Here is a 20,784-nt window from a genome sequence, read left to right as displayed (position 1 = left end):
AGAAAATGAAATATCCAGAGAAGTGAATGAAAAAGCTGATGGGTTTTGAAATTTTATCATGCTGTGCAACACCTGACAGCCCTGAGAAGCAATGGTAAATGGCAATACCGGTCCAGCAGCACAGTCAGCACTCATTGTGACTGAATATGTACTGTTGGGAGTGTACGGTGGTAGCCAAATGCCCTCACTCCTTGGAATTTGCAGAACGACCTCTGTTCCTCCTATCAACCCATCTTTGCAGTCGCTTGCGTGGAAGACTAGGTTGTCCAGCTCTGCTATCCATAGGGCTCTTGAGAAGCAACCAGTCAAGTTGAGGGATTGCCACTGTGCCCGATATCCATTCAGATGCAAAGTGACTTTGTCACCTTCAGTAATTCTCATTTGTGGAGTAAACACAAGTCGAAGAGAGGCTTGTGTGTCACTCTGAGGCGGATCAAAGGCTAATCTCACCGTGTCAGTAAACGAGCCTACGAGCGACACATCTGTCAAGGGCAGTTTCGTCGATTCACTCCTCCCACTGCAGCCATTGAATTTCAACGAGACCGTTTCTATGCTTACACCGCGCCTGGAGATAAAGACCCCAAGAGATGAGGGGATAGTAATATTCAAATCAGCAAATGCATCAATTTTTGACTGCAATGTCAACCTCAATGATTGATTTTGAGGATTCCAATGAACCTGATCAACCGCATTTGGTTTGCAAAGAGACTGACCCCAATAACATGACAAGCCAATGAAATTAGGGTCAACAATGCAGTTGTTTGGACATGCATTTGAATCTCGACAAAGACAACTTTGATTCCCATGAAAGTCATGCAGATATAATTCAATTTCATCTCCTGGATACATCGTTGCGACATTTGAAAATTTCAAATAGATATTGCATTGCCTTCCAGCAATTGGTGGATCAAAGACAACTGCAAAGTGCTGAAATAGTTCAGAAATATTTGTTGGTACAGCTTTCATCAACCCGGGAGAAGTACCAATGGAGACTGCTTGCACATTGCCGTTCAGGTTACTTGATATCATCATCTGAAACATGGCATTTTGGGCATTTGTTGGTTCAAATAGTATATTCGCTGTTGAGCTGATAATTGAAATTTTGTTACTTTTTGCAATACTATTCAAAACGTGTACGTGCAGCTGACACATTTTTGCAGAGTCAGACCAAATTAAATTGAAATTCACGCACTTGTCACACAATGATGAGTTAACAAACAAGTTGAACTCAGTATTATTGCTAGAGCAATATCTTTGCTTTACGTTCGGTATCCAAAAGCTGACTGTGTCACCATTACTCAAATTCATCAACGGAGTGAATTGAAAGCTGAAATTCATCATGTCCAAAACTGATGGACACTGGACACTGAGCGGGATATAATTTTGGGATGTGTCAATGACGGCACCGATGGGGTTTAGTACTTGTACAGGAATCAAGCATGGATAATTTGAGAATTGATTCGTATTGAGTACAGATATCATGACGTTGCTTTTAGAATTTACGCCGTTGTAAGGAAGTCTGATTCTTGTGTTGTTGACACGAATTCTGTAAACAATATCTGAAGCTAAAAGTGCACTAGAACACGACAATTCACTGGAAAAGATTGAACCAGAAATGTTTGAGTCATTCCGTTTTACACAAAGAGTGAGGGTTTTTGTTGACTCATTCCAAATTCCAAGATTGAAAATGTTTGGCGGATCTGAGCTGATATTGTGAAGATATGCACTGTCACCTGTGAATTCGGGAAGGTGTAACTCGATGACGTTGAAAAGAATTTTCGAAATTAGTTCCAACGAGAGCTGTATTGCCTCTCCCACTTGACCAGAAAAAGAGACCGATGCCTCAGCCAACGATGGTATATATGGACTCGTCAAAGGTCTCACAATGCACATCTTTTCTTTTCCAATGGAAGCTTGTATTCCAATCATACTTGCATTTTCCACCTGTCCAGCTGTGGGCAGCCTCAGTAGGTTGGATGTGTTGATACTCAAGCTTGTCGGCGTTGAATGGGGCTTAAGCTCTGTAAAGTAGATTTCAATGACATCGTTCGATCTCGTGATGTTGAAACCCGAAGTTGCTTTAGGGTGGGTCTGAAATCCTGGGAGAAGTTCGTACTCCACAGGCAACTTCAATTGCAGGTTATCACCATCTTGGAAATCTATGTTGGCCTTGAAGTTGATTTCTATAGTCCGTACACTGCCACACGTTTCAGGATCATACCCTGTGAAGTCAATGAAGAAGATTTCGAACAGGTCTTGGAATGGTGAATAATTACTCACTGTAGTTGGTAGGATTGGCATGCGATCAGAAATGAGCTGTATCCTAAAGTCTTTGCTCAAAGTCGATGTGTTCCAAACAGGTAAAACAAATCCAAACGTCTCCGGAACAAGAACTTGAAGTCCCACACAAGATTGAATCGTTGTTGGGACGTTTATGAATAGCTTACCTCCCATACATGGATCATTGGTAAAACTAAGCCAGGAATAGTTTTTCACTGCAAACGTTTCATTGTCCACAATCATTTGCAAGGAAGTCGCTTCTTGTCGGTTGATGGTGAATTGAGGAAGCCAGAGCACGATGGCATCATTCAAATATAGGGTCATCACTGTACTGAAGGCAACTGAAATTGCTGTGCGTCTGGTAGTGTTTGAGATTGAAAACATGAGTTCGGGCGATTCTGCAAAGGCGCCAACTGTAGTCAATTGCTGGAAGTGTGTTTTTAATACAAAGCCCAAAGAAGCATTTGTACTGATCACGACATCGGCATCCGTGACACCAACCTTAGAGATGACTATTCCAGCACACGCGCGGAGTTCCACCTTGAATGATGTCCGTGCAGGCAGCTCAGTTTTGAGATCGAGTGACAAAGATATCCCATTTGCTTGTTCATGACAAACGTAAGGGCAAGTGCAATTGATCAAAGATTGATTGGTATCGTTCGAATTGCTGTGATTCTGCTTTGAAATTATCCTGACAGCCAATAGATTTTCCGGAACAACTCGGAAACAGCTTTCTTGTACCAACGCATCGGAGTTATTCAAGATGTGAAAACCTCTCATTTCAACAACAATCTGATCACTGGGTCGAAAGCTCATCGAAGTTTGGAGATCAATGTTGATGTTTGATGCAGATCCAGCAACCGCTGGATCAAATAAGATTTTCGAAAACAGAAACGATCCAATGGCTGGAGCTTGTCCAACATTTCCCCAGTCCACATAACCGCTTTTGGAGACAACTTGGATGAAAATTGAGTTTGGTGCTACGCCGTCATTGGGGGTGGTAATCCCGAAGGAAGATAGAATTTCAAAACGAACATTTGTACCAGCAGCATAGGAGGTAAGTAATTGGATCGTAAGTTGCTGCGATTGTGAGGACCATGACAAAAGGTACGAATTTGAAGCAGAGTTTGAGCTTGAAGCAGGATCTACTCGCACGAAGTTTTGAAGCTGGACATTAATTTGGTCTCCACTGGTCAAGTTCATTGCAGGCACAACCAGCAGATTGACCTGGACGAGGGAGCCAGCTCTTCTTGGTTCAAAATCGATCTCTGAATATTGCACGTAGCCCACAGATTCCGAGTAATGAAATGGACTCTTCGCATAATTTCCGCTTGCAGCGCTGACAGACAGACTGATGGATGCATCATTCTGTGAAAGTGCTCCGAGAGGTAGCCGAATCCCAATTTCAGCAGGGATGAATATGTTGACAAGATCTCCAACTGCTGCAGAACCGTACAAAATTCTGATTGAAAGTCTTGCCTGACTTTCTATCCAATTTGTCTCAAAGCTGAGAAATGCACAACCCAACCCAAAACAAGCAGAATCAGCAAAGACGGGATTGTTGACGCTGAATTTGGGAAGGAATACATCGATGACATCCCCTCGATCGAGTTTGAACATTGTTTTGAATGATATTCTCAAGCTGATGATTGCTCCAGCCAGATGCCGGCTGTACAGTATGGTAGAATCTTCGATGAGCCCAACTGGAGTGACGTCTGCAACCAGCATGTCATGTACTGGGCCATCGGTTGCATTTGATGATATCGTGATGGCGTTTGATTGATAATCCGTGGATATTCCAAGAGCAGGGGATTTCAAGCCTGCTGACTGTTGCAAGATGATTTCAAAGTTGTATCCGACATCAAACCTCGATTTGCACTTCACAACGAAGATCAAAGTCGATGAATGCGAATCCCACTGTGCAATGAAATCATTCCTGTTCCGTCCACCCAGTGGCAGCTCTTTGTCACATTGGGAGCATTCAAATCTTGGTAGTCGAAGAGAAATCGATTCGCCATTCATGATCTGCATTTTATTTTGGAGAGTGACAGTGATCTGCACTGTCGAGCCTGCAACAGGTGGATTCAAAGACATCATGACGTTTTCGAAGGCTCCAATCCTGCTCGTTGATGCTATCGTAGGAAATCCGTCTTTCACTTCAATCTGAAATGAATTCTGTTCAGATCTTATACCTGTTATTGGCAATTTGATCCCAGAAGTACTTGGAAGCGTATAGGTGACATGTGACGTGGCTTGATGATTCCAAACAATATTGACGGAGACTCCACCAACCAATTGAGATATCGAGATGGTACTTGATGGCAACGAGAAAGTCTGACTTGTGGCAGTAAAACTGGGTAAATACAGCTTGATCTTCGTGATCGGATCGGTTGAATCAGCAATGGTCGAATAGTTCAAAGTAACCTGCGTGTTTCCGCCTGCAACTTGGGGATCGAAAACCAATTTTGGGATACTTGCAAAGAATCCAATGGGTTGCGAAACTATGATTGGAACCAATGACATGTCACTGTCTTTAGTTGAAATAGAAACACCAATCTTGTTTGAATCTGGTAGCAGGACTTCCGGTGGCCAGATTGCGTGGCCATTTGCATTGACTGTGTTGATAACTACCCGTGTCAACGTGTATGGCATGACGTCCCTTCTCATAGTAACTAGAAAGGTTGAATCATCGCCGTTCCACACGATATCGGGGTCGCTGTAATTGAAAGTCACGTTTCCTCGAACGATATCGACATTTGAAACCTGGCCCTCAAGAATTCCTGTAGGTATGATAGACGTTGGACAGCATCGGAATCTACAGAACTGAAAATCTGGTGCTTGTAACGAGATTTTGTCACCGCTGCTCAAGGGGTATCTGGATACCATTTCAAATGTCAATGTATCAATATTGCTGCCAGGTATTGGTTGAGTGAAGAAAAACTTTGGTGTCGGACATTGGATAACATATTTGTTGTTCTTGATGCTTGAGAAGTTTCCATTCACTATCGCCCGTCGGCCTGATTGAAATTCTTGGATCACCCTTGCCTCGAATGCATTTTGTGTTCCGTTGAAGTAAACTATCAGAGTGCAAGCTTTGTAGATGTCCAAAGTGCTATCAGCGTTTGCATCAAGAATGACAGAATTCGCATCTATTTTGGCGACTACAAATCCCTGCGCTTGTTTGTACAAAATTGATGGCAATGATCTCACATGATAAAAAGGTGTAGCAATAACAGGAGCACTGGATGCCTGTGTAGAAATCGTGTAGATCTTGGTTTCTCTTTGTATTCCAGCCAAAGGAACTGTGAATCCGGAACGGTTACTTATAACGATAGAAACATTCTGTTGCGCATTGATTTGTTTAAATGTCTGAATTCTCAATTGAGAATCAACGAAAGTTATATCAGACACAACATCCGGAACACAGCTAAACACGACACAGCTTCCCTGCTGCTTTGAGAAGAGCGGGAGGTCGACTACTACAGTTCCGTTTGCAAATATATCCATCGTTGGAGCAAAATGGATGTACACCTCCGCTAATGCACCTGGTATGTGTGGTGAGAAATCTAGCCTTGTAGAGTCACCGAATGATCCTATAGATGGTGATTGTCGTATTGGAGTGGGTAAAACAGGCCCTTCCGCAGCATTAGTGCTGATCTTTAAATCAGTTTGATTGCCACTGAGACCGGTCAACGGGCTTCTAATTCCAAACGATGACGGGATTACCAATAACTCGCTGGTACCTCTGGTGATCAATTTCAATGGAATGATTTCCAGCACATTCTCGCTGCTTGTCCACGTCACATTGAACAAAATGTTGTTTTCTGGCAGCCCTGTAGCCAAGTCCTTACCGGTGAAACCCGTCAATGTTATCTTGATGCTTTCTCCAGGATAAATATTCATTTCTGGAACAAATGAGATTTCAATTACGACTGATGCATTAGCAAGGATAGGCGAGAGAGAAAGAGCTGTGGAGTCCAGAAAGGATCCAATGTACTGTATATAGGATGGCCGAATGAAATAGACAGGTCCAGCGGCTGCATCAGCAGAGAGCATGATTCCGTTGTTATGTTTCCCAACTCCTATATTTGGAAGTGTCAGATTTATCGTCGGCTCGGTCCAAATCGAGACATTGGTCTTCATATCCACATGGGCGCTAACTGTCATTTTTAGCTCTTGCGTAATCGAGTTCCAGGAAGCGGAGCTGAAAATCTGAATTGGATCTGATATCAGACTAAAATTCGATTGAACATTGTTGGTTGAGAAACCCGGAAGCTTCACTGTGATAATATCGTTGATATCTAGTGCCATCTCTGGAATGAAGTTGAATCGAACATTGGTACCTTGACCTGCATAAGCAGGGTCAAAATGAACTTGAATTGAATCTTTGAATGAGCCAACAGCCTTGAAGTCTTGAATCATGATACATGGAACTCCTCCTTCAATTGCTGTGACACATATGCGAAACTCTGATTCGAAGGTTCGGATTCCTTCAAATGGAATGGACAAACCGAAGCTTGAATTTAGAACAAACGAAATGTTTTGATTTCGTTCGTATTCTGAAGTCAGAGTGTATTCCAACACAGATGATGAACTATTCCATGAAACATTGAACAACCTTTGACCTGTTGCACTGTCGAGCACTGGAAGACGATGAAAATCCTCTCCATAGAAACCAGGAAGTGACAAGAAAACAATATCATTTCGAACTAAATTCATCAAGGGGACATATTGCAACAGAATACTTGTATCGCGACCAGCAACAGGATTCTCTCCCAACCGTATCTTGATGTTCGTCAACCATCCCACGGGAAGGGAATTGGCAAATGCTTTATAGACCGGTCCCTCGACTGCATCACTTCTAAGTAGAAATCTTGTAGAGTTTGTACGAATTCCCTCGCTAGGTAGCGAAATTCCTTCACTGGCCAACCAAGTCAGAGAAAGGTTGTACCCTGATGCCACAAAATTATTGATGTACACGGTCAGTGTAGAGTCATCAACATTCCAAGACGAGCTGAACGAAGAATTAGCGAGGTTAGATTCTACGTCTGAGAAATTTGAGCAATCCCAGATGGTGTAAGGACTTTGAGTTTCTAAATAACTCGAAGTATTTGTTGAGTTTGAAGCACTTGAGGAAGTATTCGAGGAAACATTTGAGGGCATATTTGTAGTATATGATGAAGTCAAACTGTGGCATAGTCGACTCGTAATGTTCTTTCTCTGGAAATTGTTCAGCTTGATGAAAATTCTATCACCTGCACTCATATTCATGCTCGCAACGAGCTTCAGAGTTATTTTATTTGGTACTCCAGCCATTCCTGGATCATACAACAGCTCAGATTGTACAAAGTGTCCTACAGGCTGGACCAATGAGATGCTCGTTGGCAAGATGGGCCCCTGCCGTGCATTGGTGCTCAGTTTCAGACTGCTTTGATTGACCCGTACTCCGTCCAAAGGCAACCGTATCATCGCGTCACGCAGAACAGTAACATTGCACAGTGTCCCCGCTGTGATGTTTTCCCCAGCCGTGAAAATGAGTGACTGCGAAGATGCTTGCCAGCTCGCTGCCGAAAACTCAACACTGGAAAAAACAACGGGGACTTGGCGCTCCTGCTGGAAGCCAGGAAGATGGAGAGTCACAACCTCCCCGATGAAGATTGACATACTGGCTCGGAATCTCAACAACAAAGTGCTGACCTCTGCTGCAGAAGCGTTGTGATCAAACGCGAGGCTGCTGGAGTCGAGGAAGGACCCGATGGGAGGCACAACCTGTACAGGAGTAGGAAGAACTGGCCCAGCCAAAGCGTTCGTTTCGATTGTGATGGATCTTTCATCGTATGGTATTCCTACGCTCGGAGTGACGATGTTTGCTTCTTGCGGAATAGTGATGTTGATACCATCCTTGGAATTCTTTGCACATTCATTGATTGGAATTTTGAGGCTATTCAATTCCTCTAGCCATTCACAATTGCCAGTATACATGCCAACGAGGCATTGCATATAGCATGATACGTTTCTGTTAGACGCACTTTCCTGACGAGAATTCATTCTGAAAGCAGGCAGGGTGAGGAGAAGATATTCCCCATAATTGAAATCCATCACTGCTGAAACTGACAGCAAAATTTCGGTGACTTCGTTGGCTTTTGGATAAGCAAAGGAGATATGGCTGCGGTCGAAAAATCCGACGCTTTGAATACTCGATATTTTCCCCTCAGTTGCAATTATGCTACGTGCAGTCACATCGACAGAATAAACTGGCTTAGGATCGACCAAACCCCTGCCTGGTACCAAAATCCCGAAATTGGATGGAATATCAAAATGCATTTCACTGTTAGCCGCGCATGTGTCTTTCAAAAGGAAATTGATTGTGAGCAGTTGTGTTTTCCTGCAAACCATACGTGAAATAAGACAGCGATGCCCTAGTGACGACTCAATTTCAGTTAAGTTTGCCTCTGTTGGAGAATTAAACAGTGGCAACGAAAGCCTGATTGTGTCATGGACTTTGAGCTCGAAGTTGAAAGCAAGACACAGTTTGATGTTTGTCAAATGCCCTGCTAATGGTGAATCAAATGACATACTTGAATTCAGCATCGCACCGACTTGCTGAGCAAAGCAAGATATGAAGTCCGACTGAACAAAGCGATAATTGAAGCTGATAGTGTCAAATGCGGACATGTTTGTCGTATTTGAAGCGTTGTTTGAGGAATTCGATGGATTCCAGGACGCGTTTGATGTATTGACGTATTCCGTACCATTGATCATGGTCGCAATGATTGGTTCTCGAATGTTGAATTGAATCTTTATGAATATATTGGGACTTGAAGGGTCAACCCCGTGATCTGGCAAGTCCAAACCCAGAGAAAGTGGTAGAACCAAGGTGAGGGTATGCTTCTTACTCACAGCCATGTCATTCAAAAGGCGAAAGTGTACCATCAGCCCTTCCTGCATTGAACAATTCACATAAATTTCGTTCTCTATCTGCATTTCGAATGTCTCATTTAGTCTGGCATAGGACGCAGAAAGAATGCTGGTATTGCAACTGTATTCTGGTTGTTTGAACTGCTTGAACTCCAGACTGAAGTTGGTATAGGGATAGAGATCATGCCTCAATTGGTTTGAAATGTTGATTTGCGACCTCTTTCCTGGTACTGTCGAATCAAAGGTAATGAACGGTGAGACACGCCAGAATTCGTCACAAATTTCTACATCGTAAATGGTTTGCGAGAATTGCACAAAACCCTCATAGTTAATCACTTCTACAAGAACAGCATTACTTCCTACGAATGACAGATTTCTGTTGAATGAGTCAAATGAAAAGTGGCATGTCACGAATGCAGAGACATTCTTTCCAAGGGACAAAGTCAAAACATGCGTATCCTGCGACCATGCGACATTCGGATTCAAAAATTCAGGGGAATAAAAGTTGGGAATAGTTGTGTCTTGAGTGGAATCCAGCATTGGCAATCGAATTCTGATGTACTCACCCTCTGACAGATTTGAAGCTAAGGTGAAGGTGAGACTGAAAGTGTTGTTGGCACTGTAGCAGGGCATCACAAAAGAGAAAATATTCGATTGCCCATCTTCTATGAATAACTTCGAAAACTGCCTGCTGAGGACAGAGCCGGATTTAACCTGAGCAGACAATGAAGAATCTTGTAGCGGTCCATTTGTAGTATAAAATGGAAAGGAATAAATGTCGAAATAGGATGGAATAATAACTTCGACGAGACTCAAAGCTGATATCTTTGATTGGACAGTGAACAAGAATGTCTGAGATGACGCATTCCAGACTCCCCGAAAATATGGAAATTGTAATCGGCTGCTCACATACACTTGGCTAAAGACTGCAATACAATCATGATCACGCGAGCCCTGGAGGTTAGCTTTCAAATTCACTGTGTCCCCCTCCACAATGTCCATTTGTGGGATGAATGACAAAATCAGCGTGGGCGGAGAGCCTGCGCCGGACAAAAGCACACGTAAAATAAGTGAATCGGTAAACGAACCAATTGGATCGAACCGCACATTGCTCAGAGAGTTTGCGGTCGGTCCTTTGTACTCAACTGTTATCACTTCTGAAGAATTGATTCCTTCCTTCGGAATTGAAAGATCTACTGTGATGTTTCGAAAGTGAATGCTTTGTCCTGGAACGATATCATTTTGTAGGGAGATGTAGAGTTTTGTATCGCATACAGCATTCGACGTCACAACGATCTCACTCGGCACAGCGCTTTCATTGTTCATTGAGAATACCTGTGTTGAGATTTGTTTCCATAAAAACGGCTTTACCGATTTCAATACACCCAACGTCACGACAATAGGGTCATTATTTCTTATAAGAATATTTGTTGTAAATGACAATGATAATTGTGAAATAGCACCAGCAGTAGCAGGAAGAAATTTTGCAAATGGAGCATCAAAGAAGCTTCCTTGAGGAAAGATTCTGCATCCAACGATGGAATGATGATCACTGTTGACTATGGCAAGGGTAATTGGAACACCACTGAATACGTTCATACTTGGACTATGGAATTGCACATTAGATGAAAAAGGAAGATTCAAGAACGTCCCTGCCTGAACGTAACAACAAGGCACAATGAGAATCTTGACATATTCCATACCTTCTTCAACTGTACAATTGAACCAAAATCCATCATTTTCGATGATTTTGAATCGCGAAGAAGTTGAATAAATTTGAAACTTGTTTAGAGTCACCATCAACGTGTGATTGATCTCCAAGGATTGATCCAAATAGAAACTCAATTGCATGTCTGTTAGAAGCGTTGGAGTTTGACTAAAGCGGACAATGGGAATTGACCTGAATGGAGACAACCCGATCACTTTTGTGATGTCGGTAACCTCAACTGGACTCTCAGCTGACAGTGTCTTAATTTGAAATCTGGCAATATCAATGGATTGGCTGGATTGAATGACTGCAAATATGTCACTCAAGATAATTGTGTAGTTTTGAGGAGGGGTATCAGCGTTCCTCAGAACCAGTTTCAAAAACTGCGTTCCTGATGTCCATATAGCTAAAAAATGTAATCCTTCATATGCGCATGAAACATTGCATCGAAATTGAACACCTGGCATGTAGATAATTACAGAATCTCCAACAGAAAGCGGTCTCGAAAACGAAAGAAATACTTCCTTCAAAACAAGCGTTCCATTTGAGGTGTTCGAAAATGACAAAACTGAATCTAGCAAAGAACCGATCGCAGGAAACTGATGAACCACTGTGGGAAGTACCGGCCCTTCCACCGCAGATGACTCTACCTTGATCGGGAACGCCTCAGCATCCAGCCCTTCTTTCGGCAACATCAAGCCGCTCGATGACGGGATCGTGATGGTCAAGTGCTGGCCCGCACGGACAGCCGCAATCATTCCTATGGTAAGGACGCTGCTATTCGACGACCAGCTTGCCAGACCAGTAACACCCGGAGGTTGCGAGAGTGTGACTATACATCCGGACGAGTCTGCTCGGGTGAAGTTCTTCAAGATCAGCCCGACTGTATCTCCTGAATGTAGGTTCATCTCAGGCGTGAAAGACGCTACTATGACACTCTCACTGCCAGCTGTCTTGGGAACAAAGTCGACGGTGAAGTTGTGGAAGAAGCCGATGGGAACGGGCGGGCGGAACGGAAGGTCAGCGATTGGAGACGTGTAGGAGTCAAAGTTTATCCTGAATGCCGTGGAGTTAGATCGTACTCCAAGAGCTGGAATCTGGATCCCAGCGTCATGAGGGACGGTTATGGTCACTTCCTCTCCTGCTTTGAGCCCTGTGTCGCTTGGAAACAGAGTGATCGTCTGAGCTGGGCAGCTCAAGCTCCACATCCCAGGCAGGTACCTCTGCCCATCGCTTGCCCAGAACCCGCTCATGGGCATCATACTCTCGAAACCTGGCAGCAAGAAACGCAGCGTGTCCTCTCTGGAGACATTGATTGCTGGTGTGAAGCTGATCTCAATACCACTGACCTCGCCAGCTACAGGATAGAGAAAGCGTATGGTTGGTGGTTTCAAAAAGGCTCCCAGAGCTGGATGATCCAATCTGATTTGCTTGGTCAGGCTGGAAGTCTTCAAAGCAAACGTAAGCCCCATCTTGCTCTTCACAATGCCGAGATACGGGAGCCCGATGCCTGCAGACGGCGAAACCCCAACCTCTACCCTCCTATACGCCTTCACCCGGCTGCCTGGCAGTACCCGTAGCTTCAACGTCACCCCGCCTCCTCCCGACATTGCCGTCGCATTCAACTTCGACCCGTCGCTACCCGTTACCACCATGTTGACCTCCATCGCTATGGTGAAGTTGGGCAGCTGTACCTCCATCACAGAGCCCTCCTCCACGTCCATCGTGAAGCCGAAGGCTATCCTCAGCCCCGATACCTCTCCTGCCTGGCCTCCGTCGAAGCTCAGGGCAGGCTTTAACCAGAACACGCCTACGCTGGGAGAGTAGGAGATGGGCGTGGGAGGGACTGGGCCGGCCGCAGCGTTGGTGGACACGGTGAGGTCGGTCTGGTTCTCAGTGACCCCGGCCGGAGGAAGACGGATGCCGGAGTACCAAGGCACATGCACTTGAAGCTCCTCCCCGCTCTGGACGTCTTCCTCCAACGTCATGCTGAGCTGCTGAGTGTCCGTGCGCCATGAAGCGAATGCGATCTTTCCGGCCGGGCTTGAGACCACAGGTACGCAAGCAAAGTCGTCTCCCTCGAAGCCCGTCAGTGTGAGGCCATAGCCCTCGCCCCTCGAGACCGCCATGTGAGCTGCGGTGCTCACGGAGATATTGTTTCCTCGCGGAACCACTCTCGCTTCGAATATGGTATCGTTCTTCCTTTGAGAGACGGCTACCGTCATCAGAGACACAGGCAGCATACCCACAGTCGCATTCACATGGCAGAGCATGCTCGGCTTGCAGATCCTCGTATCATTTCGCACCAACGCGTTGCAGGTTACATTCCAACAGTCCGCGGGTATGCATGCGCATTGACTGGAGTTGTTTGACTCCAGACAGGCAGACAGGTTTGTGGCTAGACTCAAGCAAGCTGCGGTACGATTGGCTACCGTAGTGCTCCTGTTTTCCTCAAAGATTGTGAAATTTCCTTCCAAGGCTAGCACGAGATTGCCCGTCACGTACCCTTTCGACACGATTCTGACAGAGCGCTGATCTCCTACCGCGGACTCGGCCAAGCATACGGTGACAGACTGCGAAGTGACTGTTTGGCCCATGACCTGCAGGCGGCCTACGGTCAAGTTTGCGCAGGCCTGCGAGATACAACCGCAGTACTTGTTGGCGTACCCTGTCATGCAAAGCACGTGCTGCTTCACTGATTCTGTGCACACAGGTTCGCTCACCGAGCTGCTACTGATATGGCAAGGCTGATGGGCCCCCGCAGAGACAATGTCAAACTCTTCCAGTGCATTGGACAGCGATCTGACAGTCGACACACTCCAGTACTTGACGTACGCGGGAATGGCTGTTTGCAACACGTCTCCGGGCCTGAGCATATGATTCAGCTCGAGCACCAAAACAAGATATCGCGGCCCTCCCGAGTTCAGCGCGCTTGTGGCATCAACAAGCTTGACCATCGGACTACTCCTGGTGCAAGGGGCCTTGCTGTAGAACAACAGAGGCTCTGTCGCGTAGAGCCCGGCAAAGACAGGGTTCATCGAGAATTCAGAGCAACCAATATAGCCGGCGGCTTGCATGAGCGCATTCTGGTCAGGCTGCAAGTCCATTTCTAGCGTCACCGTCTCTCCGGCATCGAGGGTCTCGGATACATTCACAAGGAGGTAGTCCTCGCCTATAGACCATTGCGCATCCTGCACCTTCGGGGGATAGGATCTGATCGCGACAACTTGCAACCTGCCGGCTAGCGGTACAGCTACAGGGAGCTTGAAGGTACCTTGAGTGCTGCTCGCTGCTTCAAACACAACGGCAAATGTCACCATCGTGTCATCGTCGGGCACGTTGACGTGTGTAGAGGCGTTACATGCCTCAGAGCAGAAAGTGACGTTCTGGCAGCTCCACTGCACGTCCTCTTCAAGGATGCTGCACCAAGTGTTGTTTTGCATACAGGACGAGGGGATGCACGTACAGTTCGCTGCGCTGCTGTTCCTCGCGCAGCTAGCAAAGGCTATCGCTGAGTCAAGGCAGAAGGTTTCATTGTATGCTCCAAGCCCGCAGTCTTGGAATGGTCTTACTTGTATCTTGCTGGTAATGACGCGCTCGTCGCCATGGTTCTGGTCGTAAGACAAGCGAGAGTGTACCGACCCTATCGCGGGAGAGGAAGAAAGGCGGGTGGGGGCAACATTCCCATCTTTGGCGTGAGCGGAGACGAAGAACCCATCATAGTTCCTCACGAGTCCTTGCGGGGGCAAGCGGAACTCTGCGCTACGCGGGATTGTGATGCTGACCGGCACATTCGCTTCGATGGTGTCCTCTATGTCTATCCGTAGGACTGAGGTGGTGCTGGAGAAATGGGCGTGGTTGATGGCTTTCTGTACGTTGCTATGGAGCCCGAAGCACTCAGACGGGGTTGTGAGCCCCGGCAGATTCAGCATGATCGTGTCACCCGGACGCAGCACCATCTGTGCTTCAAAGGACAGCAGCACACTGACAGCACTGGTGACCAACTTGGGTTCGAAGTCCAGAGTGACAGAAGTGAAATATCCGATCGGGTTGAATGCTGAGATTCTCTCTCCGTAGACAGGGCCGTTCTGGGCATCGGTCGAAATGATGAGACCAGAGAAGTTTGTGCGGATGCCGTTATAGGGGATCCGAATACCAACGGTCGAAGGAACTACTATTGTTACCATTTGATTTGCCTCGATTGTATGGTCCGGCGCTACCTGCACAAAAAGTGTCGGACCAAAACACGATTGTAGCCAGCTCAGTGAAACTCGATCGTCCGACATGCTCTGTTGCATTTGAATTCCAGTTGCATTTGGCCCTTGAAAACCTTGAAAATGAACCCGTATGACATCCTGACCAACCAATGTTACCGAATACTTGAATCGTATATATATCTGAACAATGGAAGAAAAATTTCTGACGTCAAGATAAACAAAAACGCTTTGATCAAAGCTGCCAACAACAACAGAATCAGCGCCAATGCTGAATGTATTGTTGAGGGAGAAAAAGATGTGCGAAGGACGGGCAACGCCTACCATTGGAATTTGTATCGCGAACGCTTTTGGTATAGCTACTTCTGCTCTTCTGTACGCCTTCACCCGGCTGCCTGGCAGTACCCGTAGCTTCAACGTCACCCCGCCTCCTCCCGACATTGCCGTCGCATTCAACTTCGACCCGTCGCTACCCGTTACCACCATGTTGACCTCCATCGCTATGGTGAAGTTGGGCAGCTGTACCTCCATCACAGAGCCCTCCTCCACGTCCATCGTGAAGCCGAAGGCTATCCTCAGCCCCGATACCTCTCCTGCCTGGCCTCCGTCGAAGCTCAGGGCAGGCTTTAACCAGAACACGCCTACGCTGGGAGAGTAGGAGATGGGCGTGGGAGGGACTGGGCCGGCCGCAGCGTTGGTGGACACGGTGAGGTCGGTCTGGTTCTCAGTGACCCCGGCCGGAGGAAGACGGATGCCGGAGTACCAAGGCACATGCACTTGAAGCTCCTCCCCGCTCTGGACGTCTTCCTCCAACGTCATGCTGAGCTGCTGAGTATCCGTGCGCCATGAAGCGAATGCGATCTTTCCGGCCGGGCTTGAGACCACAGGTATGCAAGCAAAGTCGTCTCCCTCGAAGCTTGTTAGTCTGATAGTTAACTTCTCTTTCTTCTGAATCATCATAGTGGAAGTGAATTTTAGGTTGAAGTTTTGCATCTGGTCGAACAATTGGAACATCATGCTATGGTTTTGCACAAAAATGGATTGATAATTTATCATTCTGGCAACAGCATCTTTGCTCTGCAATTTCTCGGACTCATCGAAAGAATATACCTTGACATGTTCAAAAGCAACTTTCAAACCAGGCGAAGAAAATTGTAACACTATAAATTCAGAATTGAGATCTTGTTCGGTCCGCAATGAAAGGATGCCCTTCGAGATGATAGGCAGCACAGAGAAATTTCCGGAGCCATAGACATGAACATCAAACATGGAGCCACAGTCCAGACTTACATACGCAGACGGAAATGGCAAATCTAGGACATCCCCTTTTGTCAAATTGACATTTCTCAAGGCATACAAGATGGAATGGTTCTGATCAAGTTTCGCGTTAGAGACTTGAAGCTGAGAAACCCGAATAGAATTTTCATTATTGCATGAAATAGGAAGTTCTGCAGAGGTCGAGGTAATATATGTCCCAACAAACAAAGTTTGTGCGGAATTTCTGTCTAGTCTGCTGGATACGTTTTGTTGACTGCTGTTGAAGAAAATCTGAACGGATATTATATTCGATGGAAACAAGTCCTCAGCAGCCTGCAAAATTATGCTCTGTGTTTTACGGTCAAACTTGAAAAGACTCACTTTGGAAGTTGGCAAACAAGATACACCTTCAACAGTGGTATGGTTCAAACCCAAGCCGATCATGTCTATTTCTATCAAGTTGGAAGCGTTGACTTTCACTAGGACCTCGATGGATATCGAAAGGGTTTCCATAGAAGATCTGTTCTTTGGCTCAGCATTTGTATCAATTTGGATCTGGTACAAAACTCTACGCTCATAGTCCATCACAGGGAAATCAAGAGAAGATCGCATTTGGCCGATTCTGGAGAAGTTTGAGATTTGAATCGGAATCACATTGCCAGCCTTGCATGTCCCACTGAGCTGAAAGCCATCGTAGCTAGAATTCATACGATGATATGGCAATTGCATTCCTACTCCTGCAATTACGATTCTTACTTCTCGCTGTTTCAAAACATCACTCTGCACAGGTATGGTGAGCATGTGGAGTGTAGAGTCCCATTCAACGAAGGAGAAGGTCTCAATTTCTGTGGACCAAACCCCAATACACTGAGATGAAATAGCAAAATCTCTCATGCTGACATAGAGTCTGTCACCTCGATTCAATTCCATCAAGAATTGAAAGTGGATCGCAAGGTCAAATGAGTCGGCGGTTTCTCTTGGTATGAATTCAAGAGCAAAGAAGGAGAAAGATCCAACTGCTGGCAAGCTTACTTGAGTTGAAATGGCTGGGTATGTCGCAGACTGCACAATCAACCGTGCAGATGAGTTACGACGTATGCCCACCTCAGGCAAGTATAATGGAAAACCACAAAACGATACATTTATCAATTTTGATTTCTTTAAATCCATCTCACAATCTGGAAAGAAAAACAAACTGCTATTTTGTTGATTCCATGATACATTAAGTATCGAAGAACCATTCAACTTAATATACTGTTCGGAGAAATTTCCTTTGAAGTTTGGAAGGTACAAATTGACACTGTCCGAACAGGTTATTGTTTCAGACAAAGAAAATAAGAGTGTAAAACAAGCCTCATTCGGTCCATGCGAGAAGTCAAAAATAAGCTCTGGCGCTGTCGGAAAGAAGCCGACCAATTCCTTATCGCAAAGAATAGTTTGAATGATCGTATCATTTCTGAAGTGAAAGAAAAATTGATCATCAGACTTTACTCCCGTCGGGGGAAGACGAACCCCTAACGAGCTCATTAAGTCAACCTCTACCCTCCTGTACGCCTTCACCCGGCTGCCTGGCAGTACCCGTAGCTTCAACGTCACCCCGCCTCCTCCCGACATTGCCGTCGCATTCAACTTCGACCCGTCGCTACCCGTTACCACCATGTTGACCTCCATCGCTATGGTGAAGTTGGGCAGCTGTACCTCCATCACAGAGCCCTCCTCCACGTCCATCGTGAAGCCGAAGGCTATCCTCAGCCCCGATACCTCTCCTGCCTGGCCTCCGTCGAAGCTCAGGGCAGGCTTTAACCAGAACACGCCTACGCTGGGAGAGTAGGAGATGGGCGTGGGAGGGACTGGGCCGGCCGCAGCGTTGGTGGACACGGTGAGGTCGGTCTGGTTCTCAGTGACCCCGGCCGGAGGCAGTCGGATTCCCAGTTCGATGGGCAGATAAAATTGAATCTTGGAATCTGGGGCATACTGCTGTTTCATGACAAAATCAAGTCGTTGTCCTTTCCCGTACATTGTAGAGTAGTTAGCAAGCTGCTCAACGATGTTTGGCCCTTGGGGAATTCCTTGAAACCCAGGAAAATTGAGTGAAATATTGTCACCCACCATGATTGCCATGCTAAAAACAAGCTCAATGTAAATGGAAACGTCTGATAACGGATTGAGGGGCACGTTGTTACAAGGATCAAGCGATGAGAAAGCTTCTGACAGGATTACATTGCATGCAGAATAGAAAATTCTCGATTGTTTGATAGAACCGATTGGGAGATAATTGAGGTAAGAAGTCACTACTGGCCCACTCGTAGCATCGGTACTAAGGAAAAGCGTTCTCTTCCTAAGGCCAGTCAACGGAAGCATCAAACCGAATGATGACCTAACAGCGATTTGAATCTGTTGTCCTCGTTGAACTTTGAACCTCAAGATGAGATCTAAGATCTGCGAATTCGTTTCCCAATAAGCTACTGAGACAGTTCCTTCTTGCTTTATGATCCTACGTTTGCCGATACCTTCAAAGCCGGGCAGATGGAGGCGTATTACTTGCCCAATATCCATGTCCATCTGAACAGAAAATCTCAAAACAAGAGTAAGGAATGGATCATTAATGTTTGCCGAGTTGATTTCAAGCAGAGGATGATCCCCAAAGGAACCAATCACTGGAAATTTTGTTATGGTCTCTTGGATCACAGGGCCTTCAACAGCATTACTTGAAACCGTGAACAAGAAGTCTTGACTGATCCCTAGTGCAGGAAGAGCAACCAGGTCTGTAGGTGAGATGATTATACGAACTTGCTTACTAACAGGCAAATCGATTTTTGGGCGAACTTCCAGAACACTATCATTGCGTGAGAATGTAATATCGAACAAAATATTTGGGAAATTCGACTGTGCCTGGAAAAAATCGTTGAAAGTGAAATTTACCAATTTGAACTCAATCTTTTCTCCTGCTTGGATCAACATAAATGGAATAAAAGATATTTCGAAGAAAGAGACCAAGTCTTGCCCAACCACTTCAAAATTAATTCCAACGGAATTGTTGAAAGATCCAACTCTTTGTATTGAGTTCAACTGAGTTCTTCGAACGAAGCTTCGAGGAGAGTCTATTCTCGCATTGAAATTCCCAAGCCGCTGGAAAATGCCAGTTGGAGGCAACGATAGACCAGCAATTGATGGAATCAATGCCTCGTACAGAACACCGTTCTGTAGCGTACTCTTGAACGTGATATGCAACTCATGTTTCGATTGGTTCCAAGAAAGCCATATCGATTCCGAAGAGTTTGTAGAATTCAACTCAGTCGAATTTGTAGAGTTGACTTGAGAAGAGTTCGTGAGATTCCATCCAGATGAACTGGTAAGATTGCTAGTATTTAGCTTTGCAACAGGCACCACTTGAATAAACGAAGAAATATTATCAAAATCCTTTGCTAGAAAGTCTGGTAACGACAAAATCAAAATATCTTCTTCGTTGATTGGTATAGATGGTAGGAATCGAAAGTAGATCATGCACGTCTCTCCAGCAACAGGCGGGTCAAACCTGATGCTCGTCATGTTCAGGTATCCTAATGTGTTGAAGTCACAAATACATTTATCCTCCACTATTCCTGCTGATAAATTTGAATGGATCTTGAACGAACATGGAAAATATTGATTACAGGAGCTTATTCCCACTTCTGGTGTTCGAATATCAACAGAGGCCGGAATTGAAAACTTGATTGTCTCTCTTGCTGGAACCACACTTCCCAAGATGAAAAACAATTCTACATATCTATCATTTCGAGAATGTTTGATATACATATTCCTGAAAATGTTGTGAGTAACGTTTAGGATTGAATATTCTAATGCATTGAAAGAGACTGGGAGCTGAGGGAAGACTGCAGAGGAAAACATAGAACAAACTTTGCACCCAGAGTCTAGATTCTTCATGCAGGTAGTCTTGTACTGATCTTTCTCGCACGGAATAAGATCACAAGATACGCAAGCCGTACCATTCCACCAGAAATCTTCTAAACATTTCCAGAGACACTGAGACTTGTTGCTGGATTGCACACCAATCGAATCCTCCAACATGTTTGTAAATTCAGCATTTTTAGGAATGCCCTCATCTGAGCATTGGACACAATTTGAATCAATACGCTCAGTGCACTGAGTTCTGTAATATCCGGATGCGCAAAGATAGTCAGCGCATGCCACGCATACGCTTCCATTCCTCCAGAAACCGTAATCACATTGCCAAGAACAATTATCTGCGTCAAACGGAAATCCGGGACCTATGTAATGCGAATTAGCAGGGCGGGTTGTGCATGGTACACAAAAGCTGTCCCCAAGATAATGGTCACATTTACTGAGATACTTTCCGGGCAGACAGATTGAAGTGTTGCAAGCTTGACAAGTCTCGACAGTCACTCC

At 45.4% G+C, this 20,784-nt stretch overlaps 3 protein-coding genes across 3 annotated transcripts; all 3 read right to left on the bottom strand.

Annotated features, from left to right (window-relative positions):
• Positions 1-1,499: 1,499 nt before the first annotated feature.
• On the bottom strand, positions 1,500-8,280 carry GUITHDRAFT_112426 (hypothetical protein; the record flags this gene model as incomplete). The annotated part of the gene is made up of 4 exons (XM_005828376.1): positions 1,500-1,565; positions 1,885-6,629; positions 7,082-7,201; positions 7,536-8,280. 4 exons carry the CDS (start codon positions 8,278-8,280, stop codon positions 1,500-1,502), a joined length of 5,676 nt encoding a protein of 1,891 aa, XP_005828433.1.
• Positions 8,281-10,819: 2,539 nt separating this feature from the next.
• Positions 10,820-17,178, bottom strand: GUITHDRAFT_112425 (hypothetical protein; the record flags this gene model as incomplete). The annotated part of the gene is made up of 2 exons (XM_005828375.1): positions 10,820-10,854; positions 10,902-17,178. The coding sequence occupies 2 exons, from the start codon at positions 17,176-17,178 to the stop codon at positions 10,820-10,822; spliced, it is 6,312 nt and encodes a 2,103-aa protein (XP_005828432.1).
• Positions 17,179-17,864: 686 nt separating this feature from the next.
• Positions 17,865-18,396, bottom strand: GUITHDRAFT_112424 (hypothetical protein; the record flags this gene model as incomplete). Its single annotated transcript, XM_005828374.1, has 2 exons — positions 17,865-17,891; positions 17,956-18,396. 2 exons carry the CDS (start codon positions 18,394-18,396, stop codon positions 17,865-17,867), a joined length of 468 nt encoding a protein of 155 aa, XP_005828431.1.
• Between the last annotated feature and the right edge of the window lie 2,388 nt (positions 18,397-20,784).

This window comes from Guillardia theta (genome assembly GCF_000315625.1).
Source record: "Guillardia theta CCMP2712 unplaced genomic scaffold GUITHscaffold_59, whole genome shotgun sequence".
NCBI lineage: Eukaryota > Cryptophyceae > Pyrenomonadales > Geminigeraceae > Guillardia > Guillardia theta.
Note: the sequence above shows the minus strand (reverse complement) of the source record. Positions and strands in the feature narration are given on the sequence as shown.